Consider the following 12,253-nt stretch of genomic DNA (forward strand, 5'->3'; position numbering starts at 1 on the left):
ACTTAATTCCCATTTTAACATTCTCTGGATTGGAGCCATTGTGCCTCATCAGCCAGAGTACTTCCGGGCCTCAGTTTAAGCAGCCTCAGTTTAAGACCAGTATATTCAGAAGATTGCCTTGGACAAGTCTTAGCTTTCACCTTCTCTGAGATTTACTTCACAGGGCAAACAACATCATATTTACAAAGTCCTATAGAAATTAGCAGTCATGATCAAATAAAAACTGTGAAATCTTACTCTGCTTGAGTCTCATGGTTTTCTTCAGCACGGCTTCTTTTTCTTTGGCTCTTTCCTCGTTCTCCTTCCATCTCCTAACCTGCTCTTCCCTCATCTTATAGAAGAGGACATGCTTCTGTTCTTCATTCAGTTCAGCCAGTAGTTCTGGATCAATGTACATATCCCGTAGAATTTGTTGCAGCATGGCAAACCCGTGAAGAGAACCACTTGCATACAGGAGCAAAATTCAAAAACAACCAGACTTTTGTCCAAGCCTGTAAAATACTACCCTCCGCACTTCCACAAACAGCTAGAGGCAAAAGAGCTGGTCCCTCTTGTGACAGGCTGGGTTCGCTTTCATGCTCTGATCACTTTCCCTTAATCACCACAAAAATAATAGCATCTCATGTCACCTATCAACAGGTGTTCAGCAGAAAAGATGGAATAGGAGATAGGAGGCGGACCAACGGGGTGGACCGCTTGGACAATAGTAAAGGGAAATTTAAGGCAAGTTAAAAACAAATTGGCCACAAAATCAAAAAGAATGGCTGCTTAAATACCTGGAGACAACTCAGAGTTATTTTTTTAAAAATTGCTCTTACTATGGCACATTGTTCTCATTCCGATGTCACGGTGTATCCTCTGGTGTTGTGCTGTGTGTGTGTGTGTGTGTGTCTTCGTTCTTTTTTTAAAAAATCTGGGATGTTATGGTTAAAAGTAACAAGTACACTACTGATATCTGTGTCATTCCAGTGTCCTGTGGGAATGAAACTCCTCCAATAAGAGACAAAACACAGTTACATATTAACTCTGGCTCTGCTTACTCTTGCCAGTTGCTGGAGCACACAGTGCCACCTGTCTCTATCCAGGGTCATGTTTAGTTACTGCCAACAGGCATAGTGCTTTGGCAGCAATGATTAAAAAGGATTTTCAATCTTGCAAAAAATAAGAATACTGTAATAAAAAAAAGAGCAACAGGGAGAGAAAGAATGAAAAGCAATCTAAAGCTGTGGTGAGAAAACTAGAAAGGAAACTAATTAATATTAATTAAGCAAAACCCTGTCCTTGGCAATTCAAGCAGGCGGTGTTAACCCTCCTGCCATCAATGTATTTTCCATTCTGCAGTGAGAGAAAAGAGAGGAGATTGCTTTTTAAGCAAATTATGACCTTTTGCTGTTTACTGGCATTTCCCCCAAGCTCTATGAAATACTATGGTTAGCTCTTTAGAGTTTCTGTTAAGATAATTTATATGTTAATAATATTCCCCTGTCCAATCCTCAGAGTCTGAGATGCACGAGAATAGATTTAAAACTCCAAAATATGCATCCGGGCCTCTATTAGGGCCAAGCAATATGTCACAGAATGTGAACAAGCTTCCAAATAAAGGTATGAACATCTTTCAGTTCCCATTTTGTTGTATTCTGAATCCTACCTGCATTTTCTTCCCATCCTTCTTTCACACTGGGTTGCAAGATTTGGGGAGCTTTTTGTATGCCTTTTACACATTTTCCTGATGTATACATTTTCTTCTCAGTTTACCTAATTTATGCATGCTTCTCCCCAATGACTAAGCATGGCTGTGGCACACTTTTTAACTGCAGACATTTTCTCTTTTGGCATTTTAAACTTCTGGAAACCTCTGTGGTGTAGTGGGTTTGAACGATGGACTATGATCTTGAAAGACCAGGATCTGAATCTCTGCTTAGTCCTTGAAACTCACTGGTGGCCTTGAGCAAGTCACACACTCTCAACCTCAGATGAAAGCCATGGCAAACCTCTCTGAAGAAATCTTGCTCAAAAAATCCTGTGATAGGTTTGCCTTATGGTCAACATAAATTGGAAATGATTTGAAGGCACAAAAAAAAAAAAAAACATTTTAAAATATACAGTAGGTGCACACCTTGGTATACATTATATTTCTCCAAAATGCCTCACAGGCCTTGCAATTGGGTCAGTTGCTTTTTTATAAAAACCCAACTGATTTTGAGTCCCCAAAAGACCACCTTCATCAAAACTAGCAAACCACATAAGTGACCAGTTATCCATTGCCACACAGATGGCCAATCCACCCTCAGTTTTATGGCCGCTCCTGCCACAGCTGTTCTGTATCTCTCTTTGTTGAAATCTCTGTTGCAAATTGGATTCACTGCCCAGAGAGCTTCTGTATATCCAAGAGAGTGATTGTGGGAGGAGCAAGCTTAAAGCTTAGAGTACATTTACCATTCGTGCAGCAAAGGATCCACAGTTACACTTGGAATCAAACCAAATTCATCCTTATTTTCAGGGTTTCCAGAACTCTTCAACAGGCTAGATGGTGCAAAAGAACAGAGATCGGAGGAAAGTGGGATGGGGGGACAATGACCGGAGTCCATTAAGTGCAGATCTAGGGCTGCATTAAGACCTCTCAGGATGTTTTAAGGGCCCTCGATGCCGCCAAGATCCCTGGAAAAGCCTTTTTATGGCCTTTATGAGTGAATTGTTACTTCTGGAAATCTCCAGATCCATTGATTTGCTTTTTAAATATGGTTCAAGGCCTCCCTGTACTGTTTAACATAAAAAGAAAATTTTCAAAACATAGTGTGGTTCCTGATTTCTCTTTCCTACCAACACTTTTGTTGCCCAACCTCTCTTCCTCCGTCCATTACCCTGTCTCTCTTCTCCCACAATACACACCAGATTGATCTGCATGCCCTAAGAAGGGAAATAATGAGATGGAAGCAGAAGTGGGGCAGTGCAGAAGATGTGCCATATTGGTACATCATACAGTACAGCACTATGCCAGTACTGAAGTGGAGGTGTGATAAAGGTTGCGCTTCAAAAAGATGATTGTTGTGTTGTAGAAGCTTCATGTGATAATCTACCTGGTCACTTGCCGGGGGGGGGGGTGTGTGTCAGCTTTTTGGTGGTCCATGAGATTCCCAGAAACATAAAAGTGGCTTCCAGAGCCAACATAGTTGGCCACATCTGGTCTAGATACTGTGGCCATGAAGTCCATTTTTTTCAGATCCACTCCTCTAGATGAGAAACAATTGTCTGCTTTGTTCGCAGGATTTACATAAGTCCCCAAACTTCCTTTTAAAGCCTCCCGGGATTTCCCATCACTTTTTCCACTCCCCACCCCCCTCCTTTTCCAATTAAAATCATTTAAGGGAAGACAGGTGGAAGAGAGGAGTGTTTGAGATTGTTAGCATTGGAGCTCTTCATCTAAAAACAGAGTGCATGTTGAATGAGTTAGTCATTGTTGGATGCTTCAAGTATTGTGTTACTGGGGTAGCTGATCAAACACAGTTACCTAATAAATGCAATTTTCATTAACCTGACCTCCCCACCCAGTTTGATATGCAACCAGTTTTATATATACGTGGGTGATTACTTATCTTAAACCGAATAATTATCTAGTGAACTGTATTAATTTAGATAAATAAAATTGAATTCTAAGGAGGACTTACTATTCTTGTTGGATTTTACTACTGTTTGTATTATTTGCTTTATTACCAATATACACTATTAATAAAATACTAAAAATTCTCCTCGTACACTAAAGTATGTGAGTCTTATTTTTAAATACTGTGCAAGCAAACCCAAATATTTGAATAATGAAAATTCTATCTTTGAACGTAAAAGGCCTAAATTCTCCTCAAAAAAGGAAAAGGGTATTCCTCTTCTTAGAAAGAAACCAGACGGATATCGTCTGTCTTCAAGAATCTCATATCAGAACTAAAGATGAAAGATTAATCAGAAATAAAAAATTAGGGAAAGAATATCTGGCATCGATCAACAAAAGTAAAAGAGGAGTCATTATATACGTAAAAACCATATCGAATCAAAAGAAGTATTTAAGGACAAAGAAGGTCGGTATTTAGGAGTAGAAATCTATTGGAAGGGGGAAAAATGCCTCTTATTAGGTATCTATGGCCCGCAAGAAAACAAAAATAAATTTTATAAAAAGATACAAGAGAAACTATTCGAAACTGACTATCAAAATATCATCATCCTAGGTGACATGAATGGTGTAATCCAACCGAAACTAGATAGATTGTCAAATAGACATATAAAAGAATTACAGGGGAAACTGCCCAAAAGCTTTTTTGAATTAATTGAAAATTACAGTTTGACCGAAGCTTGGAGATACTTATATAACAATGAGAGGAGTTACACCTTCTTTTCCGAAAGACACCAATCATTTTCTAGAATAGACATGTTTTTAGTGTCACAAAATTTAACTAGAGAAATTCTCAAAATGGACGTGCTAAACAGAGAAATTTCAGACCATAACCCTATAATTCTATGTTTGAAGGACAACGGTAGGAGTAATAGTTGGTACTTAAATGAAGAATTATTGAAAGATGAGAAAATCATTGAAGAATTTAGAATAATGTTCCAACACTTTATAAAGGAAAATAAGGATAAGGAGGTTCAACTACCAACGGTGTGGGATGCGGGGAAAGCAGTAATTAGAGGTTTTTTTATCCAGCAAAATAATAAAGTACAAAAACAAAAGAAACAAAAAGTAAGAGAATTAAATGCCCTACTTAAAGATAAAGAAAATGAACTCCAGAGATTCCCAAGAGATAAGAAATTACAAAAAGAAATTAAAATATTACAAAAGCAATTAGAAATCGAAGCGACAAATGAGCTAAACAGGAAACTTAAGTTAGCTAAGCAAAAATATTTTGAGCAAGCGAATAAGACTGGGAAATGGTTAGCATACAAATTAAGGAAAGAAAAAGAGAAAAAAAATCATTAATAGAATAAAATCGGGGGGAAAGATAGTGACACAACAAGAAGAAATTAAAAAAGCCTTTACCCAATTTTACCAAAACTTATACGAAGAATACCCGGTGAACCGAGAAGAACTGGAAAAATATGTTGCATCTTCAAAAATAGGAATATTAACAGATGAACAAAGAGCATATTTAGATCAACCAATATCTACTCAAGAAGTCTGGGAGGCAATAGATTTGAGTAAATTAGGGAAAGCACCCGGTAGTGATGGATTAACTGCTGTGTTTTATAAAACATTTAAGAAAGAATTGGTAGGCATCCTGAAAGATATAATGAATAAAGCACTAGAAGGAAGTCTCCCAAACTCGTGGAAAGAAGCGGAAATAATAATGTTACCGAAAGAAGGGAAAGACATCCTGGAACCCCAAAACTACCGCCCTATATCTCTGTTAAATAACGATTACAAAATCTTTACTGGGATTTTAGCCAACCGTATAAAACAGTGTCTCAAAGATTTGATTGAGGAAGATCAGAGAGGATTCCTCCCACAAAGATACATGAGGGAGAATTCAAGAATTTTGTTAAATATTCTAGAATATTATGAATCTCATAACGATAAACAATTAGGATTATTGTTTATAGATTTGGAAAAGGCCTTTGATTCTGTTAATTGGGTTGCTTTACTAGAGGTGTTGAAAAAAATTCGGGCTGGACCAAATTTTATTAACTGGATAGAGAAAATATATAAGGATCAGAAAGCCCAGATTAGAGTAAATGGTGAGAAATCTAACTTTATAAACATAAAGAGAGGTACGAGACAAGGATGTCCTCTCTCCCCTCTTCTATTTTTACTAATTATAGAACTTCTGATAAAAGAAATAAATATGTGCGAACAATTTGGAGGTACAAAAATTAAGAATCAAACTTACAAGATAAGGGCATTTGCAGATGACATTATTATGTTTATTGAAGACCCCCTTGATAACATAGAAGCAATCACAGAGATTCTAGATAAATTTGGGTCAATGACGGGTTGTAGGATTAATAAAAAGAAATCGGCGATATTGACAAAGAACATGAAAGAAAAAGATCAGAAGGAATTGGAGAGTAAATCAGGTATTAAAATTGAGAAAAAAGTGAAATACTTAGGACTCCAAATTACAAACAAAACAAATTGTCTATACGAAAATAATTATAAGAAAGTTTGGGCTAATATAAAACAAGAGTTGCTAAAATGGAATAAAATGAACTTATCATTAATGGGAAGAATTGCTAGTATAAAAATGATGATTTTGCCGAAGATATTATTTTTATTCCAAATGTTACCTATTATAACATCCGAAAAGCCCTTTAAAGAATGGGATAGAGATTTAACGCAATTCATTTGGAAAGGGAGGAAACCCAGAGTGAAATTTAAAATATTACAAGATTCAAAAAACAGAGGAGGGCTAAACCTACCAAATCTTAAGCTATATTTTGAAGCCTGTGGATTAATGTGGCTCAAAGAGTGGATAACATTAGAGAATACAAATCTGTTAGAGCTAGAAAGTGATGGCAATACCTTCGGATGGCATGCGTATTTGATATACGGAAAAGAAAAAATCAACAAAAGATTCAACAAACATTGTATTAGAAAACCACTGATCAAAATCTGGAACAAATATAAACAGAGGATAATGCATGGAATAGAAGGCTGGGTTTCGCCTCAAGAGGCATTTTATCGAAAAGAAATGATTGTAGATATTAGATGGCTCAGATATAGGGATTTATTAGAAACAAAGGGGGACAAAACCCATCTGAAAACGAGAGAGAAACTCAATGAGGAGGGATGGAAAATTAATTGGTTTGCATACAATCAGATTTTGGTGAGATTTAAACAAGATTTCAAAGAACAAAAAGTAGAAGAGTCTCAAGGGAACACAGAACTAGGAAAATTACTATTGGAAGATAATGTGAAATTAATTGGGAAAATTTATAAAATCCTATTAACCTATGAGATGGAGCAGGAGGTGGTGAAAGAGCATATGATTAAGTGGGCAAGGGAAATAGGCCACCCAATTGGAATGCTTCAATGGGAGAAAACATGGAAGAATAATTACGAGCTCACGGTTTCTCAGAGTTTAAGAGAAAACTTCTATAAAATATTTTACCATTGGTATATGACGCCTGTAAAAATTGCAAAAATCTATAAATTGAATAATAATCTATGTTGGAAGTGTAAAACAGAGATTGGAACGTTCTACCATTGTTGGTGGGTCTGTAAAGAGGCTAAGAAATACTGGAAAATGATAAATAGTCAAATAGAGGATATCCTGGGGGAAAAATTACAATTGAGACCAGAGATTTATTTGTTAGGCATTTTTGATGATGACATAAAGGGTATTGAGAAGAAAATTCTGTATTACTTAATAACATTGGCTAGAGTTTGCTTTGCACAAAAATGGAAAAGCGAAAATTGTCCAGGTTTGGAAGAATGGATAATGAAACTCTATGAAGCTATAACAATGGATAGTCTGACCCAAGCATTACGAAATAGTGAAAAAGAGCATAGAAGAGAAGGGTGGAAGAAGGTAATCGAATTTCTAGAGAGGCAATGGGGAGGAATAGCGGTGATATCATTAAAAGAGTAAGATATTTAGGCTTGCACAAGTATATTGACTCAATGGAAAAGAAGACTAAACAACTAAGGGAAGTTGGATCCGTGTTTTAAAACATCTGTTACCAGAAAGTCAAAATATATCGAAATATGTAAGAAGGTGGAAGGAAGTCATTATATGTAAGAGTAGACACTAGAGTGATGTGTTAGGTGAATGAATGGGAACTAAACAAGAGTAGGAAGAAGGAACAGTATAGAGAAAGTAAGTAGAAGGTAAGGTAGGTGAAGAAGGAAAGAGTAGGTAGGTAGGTTTATTTAGTTAGGAAGAAGGGAAGAAGAGAAGAGTTGGGAGAGTGATGAGGGACTAAGGAAGAAGGAAGTAAATATTAGAGATAATAAGAAGTAATAGGAAGGGAGAGTTTAAGAGAATTTCAATTTAGATCGACCCAAATTGGTTAATAAAAAGTAAGAAGGTGGGTGTTTATAGAGAAGTGTAAGTATGATTGTATTGAGAGTATGTATTTGTAGATGTATTGTATGTCTTGTGTTCTTTTTCTTTTATTATTGTATGTTATAATTGTATAAATGTATTTTAATAATAAAATTATAAAAATAAAAAAAAAAGTATTGTGTTACTCTAAGGTTCTGAGATGAAGAAAATATGGCTGACCTTTATTTTTGAAACACCTGTCTGTTAACTAGATCAATTGCCCATCTTAAAAGTCTTATGACTATGTTAGAATTCACTTAAAATCCAATTTAAAACAACTAAATGGATAACAAAACTACCAGTGTTTCACCATCTGAACACAGGCCACCAAAAATGCACTGGACCATAATGGTGTTGCAGTACATGTTACTCCCTTTACTTTTCTCCTGCACATTTAAGGTTGGATCTTCAATGCTCTGTGTGTATGCGCGCACGCATGCATGTGCACATGTGTGTATGTACATGTGTGTACTCACATGTACCTACAAGATTGGAGGAGGAGAGAGGAAATCTCTCCCCGTTGTTTTGCAAAACTGCTCTGGGAGGAAGAGGCAGTGAAAAGAGAAAAGGGGATGGGGGAAAGGGATTGTCAGGATTCCGATTTAAGATGCCAGAAAACTCTTGTTCTGCATGGGCTGGGGAGTAGGGGTTTCATTCAGCACAATAATTAATAAAGAAGTGTAGATCATGCATTTTATTTTATTTATTTGTTCAAAAGTATGTCCGAATGTGGAAATCAGCAAAATTAGCCAAAAGAGACATTAAATATAGTTTATTAGATTGGTATTAGTTGCCAATCTAGATGAGCCCTAACATCATTTTTTTAAAAAAAAAAAAACCTGCTTTCCATTTTGAGTATAGGAAGAATTCTTGTTGGAACACATAACTATTCTAACTCATAAATTAGAGTAAATATCTGCCTCAGGTAACACAATGCATGAAGATAAGAATGCTCCCCACCCCCTGTGGTTACCATAGCTAAATGCTAAATAGCAAGGCAACTGACCATGAAAACAAGTACTCAGCAGAAGCTTTTTCACTCTTGGTATTCTCTCTGATATCACTGAGAGTGCTGCATAACAAAACAGCTTGTTTGTTTTAAGAGGTACATGTTTACTGATCATTATTTAAGGTTAAAATATTTAAGGCTATTATTTAAGGTAAAAGAAATTCAGAAGTTGCTTCAAAATGACTGGGCTGTTGGTTAAGGACTTGGGGATGGCAAAATGTATCCTGGTGTTTTGTCTACCCAGAGAATCATGTTGTGATTGCTACAGGAGTTCATCAGTAAGATCAAGAGTGGTGCAAGTTCTTCTGAATATGGAAACATTTATTTGGCTGAAGAGTGGGGTATAAATAATAAATATTGTTATTGTTATTGTTATTATTGACTACAGTTCCCATTACTCCTAGAACTTGCTCATACTGGCTTGGAAATTATAAGACTTGTAGTCATAATGGTGGGTTACAGACCGCCGCTTGCTCTGTGTGGGAGCCACAGCAGCCACACTGCGCGGCTCCCGCACGGACCGAAAAAGAAGCTCCAAAATGGAGCTTCTTTAAGCGGCGCCTCTATGACATTGCGAGGCGCCAGGGGCGCACTCGCAACGTCATAGATGCCGCGACACGTGCGGACGCATAGCGTCCGATACGTAAATATACAGAATACGTACTAGGGTTAGGGGGTGCGGAAGCACCGCCCCTTCCTAACCCTAGTACGTATTCATTACGTACTAAATGGCGGTGTGTAACCCGCCAATATACCTTTTCAAAGCTCTGTTACAGATGTATATTTGGATAGTTTCATGAAAGCAGCAGATTACTGCCAATTTGGCAAGGTGTGGCCACACAGTGTGCTCCTCTATGCTGTCAATGTTTACTGGAATCTGAGGAGTCCAGAAAAGAAGTCAAAAATAGCAAGCTAGCACACATCCTTACATGCAAGCTGGTCCAGCCTGGTTCCAGCCAGCAGGTATCCACAAAGGACAAGACCTTTTCAACTGTGGCATCCCATGTTTGGAACACTTTCCTAAAGGTATGAAAATGGGAAGAAGAGATATTAAATGTCCTGTCCTTACCACATTTGTGTTTAGCCTGTCCTTCTCCCACCAGTGCCTCCTGTCATTGTATTAACTCGAGTTTCCATTAATACAAACTGACAGTGACATGCCACTTCAGAGATGGGAGAAAGATGGGATAGGTGCGATGTCGTCTGAAAATCTTATCATGATTATGCGATAAGAGCAGAATAATGACGATTATGTCTGAAAATCTCAGCAAGATTGAACGGAAAAGACAGGACAGGGATGGAACAAGGACATGCCATCCCCCATGTAATAATCTCCAGTATTTTGGGCCCCAGATTAAGAAATATTTCCCAAATATTTTAACTTGTATATTTCTTTGGAAAGTATAATTTCCTACATTTTACTATGGCTATTTTTAATGAATGCAGTAACTTAGTGGTTAAGATGTCAATTCTGATTATCAGAAGATCAGAAGGTTGACAGTTTGAGGCCCAAGTGCTGCATGATGGGGTGAGCTCCTGTCACTAGTCCCAGCTTCTGCCAACCTAGCAGTTTGAAAGCATGCAAATCCAAGTAGATAAATAAGTACCACTTCTCAGTGGGAAGGTAACAGCATTTGGTGTAGTCATGCTGGCTACATGACCACCAGAGCAGTCCTCAAACAATGCTGGCTCTTTGGCTTACAAGATGAGCACTGCCCCCTACAGTCGGTTATGACTAGACAGTCATGTCAAGGGATTGCCTTAACCTCTACCTTTAGTTATTTAATGTTAGTATTTTACTTTACAAAGTTTGATATAATCCTGCTTTTCATTCTGCCATTCACTGACCCGGAATTTGATTGGATCATGGATGTCATAAAACTGTTTTAAGATTCAATAGAAATAAAAACAAGGTCCTGTTGGGTCCTCTCTTGCCCACATGCTCTATATTACAAGGCAAAGTTTGTACATACTCAGCAATGTCCTTCTACTAGAAGTGGATGATTCTCAGCTTGAGCAAAAAAAGAACAACATGAGCTGTTTTTAAGATAGCTTCATTGATCCAAGGATTGTAGTGAGGAATAGTAAGAGACTAAATGGAGACAATATCTCTACTGTATTCTTATGAAATGGAATGGCTGAAAGATGGAGGAATGAACAGTTGAGAAGGAATAGGGTGCTGAAGGGTAGCAGTCTAGAGCAGTGATCACAAACCTTTTAGAGACTGGGTGCCCAAACTCAGTGATGTTCCCACACCGAGTGTCATCCAGTGCCAGGTGTGTGGGGGACTTCCAGGGGTGGGACTTCCAGGGGGGGACCCAAGGCACACTGTCTCAGTCTCAGGCTAGCAATAGCAACCTCCCCCACCCCCCGATGAAACTTGCCAAGAAAACCCCGTGATAGTTTCATTTTAGGGTTGCTAGGAATGACTGGAAGGCACACACATACACCCAAGGCACACTCTCCCAGCCTCAGGCTAGCAATAGCAAAAAAAAAACCTCTGATGAAATCTACCAAGAAAACCCTATGATAGTTTCACCTTAGGGTCACCATCCGTCAGAAATGACTTGAAGGCACCACACACACAAGTCATGCTCTCTCAGCCTCAGAGGATGGCAATGGAAATCCCCCTCTGATGAAGCTTGCCTCATGATACTTTCCCCTTAGGGTCACCAGGGAAAATTTGAAGGCACACACACCGAAGCACATTCTCTCAGTTTCTGGCTAGTAATAGCAAACACCCTTCCCCCGACAAAACCTGCCAAGAAAACCCCATGATAGTTTCACCTTAGGGTCACCAGAAACAACTTGAAATCACACACACACACATGCACACACGCACACAGAGAGAGAGAGAGAGAGAGAGAGAGCACACTATCTCAGCCTCAGGCTAGCAATAGCAACCCCCCTCCTCCTGCTGCTTCTCCCTCCCTCCCTCATTTCACCAGCGGTGGGAAGTTTGCTGGAGCATGGGGCCATAGCTGCTGCTTCCTCTTCCTTCTGCCTCCTCTTCCTCTCTCCCTCCCTCTTGGCTCACACCAGTGCCAGGCAAGTGGGCAGGTGGCTGATAGCATGGGACTGCTGCCACTACTGCACCTTCCTCTTCCTCTTCCTCCCACCTCCTCCTCCTCTTCCTTCCTGCCTCCTGGCTCTCACTGGCAAGTGGATAGCTGATGGCATGAGACCACTGCCACTGCTTCCTTTCCCTCCTCCTCTT

General features: G+C 38.6%; 1 protein-coding gene across 2 annotated transcripts in view; it reads right to left on the bottom strand.

Moving 5' to 3' along the window:
• SH2D4B (SH2 domain containing 4B) overlaps positions 1–421 on the bottom strand; it is a 127,265-nt gene extending 126,844 nt beyond the window's left edge. For both annotated transcript variants that reach the window (XM_089507914.1, XM_089507913.1), the window contains exon 1: positions 238–421. In XM_089507914.1, the coding sequence (XP_089364040.1) occupies positions 238–421 (184 nt within the window). The remainder of the gene's footprint in view (positions 1–237) is intronic.
• Between the last annotated feature and the right edge of the window lie 11,832 nt (positions 422–12,253).

The sequence above is a fragment of the Sceloporus occidentalis genome, unplaced genomic scaffold (assembly GCF_023333645.1).
Source record: "Sceloporus occidentalis isolate IW3139 unplaced genomic scaffold, rSceOcc1.0.p SCAF_2, whole genome shotgun sequence".
Lineage (NCBI taxonomy): Eukaryota > Metazoa > Chordata > Lepidosauria > Squamata > Phrynosomatidae > Sceloporus > Sceloporus occidentalis.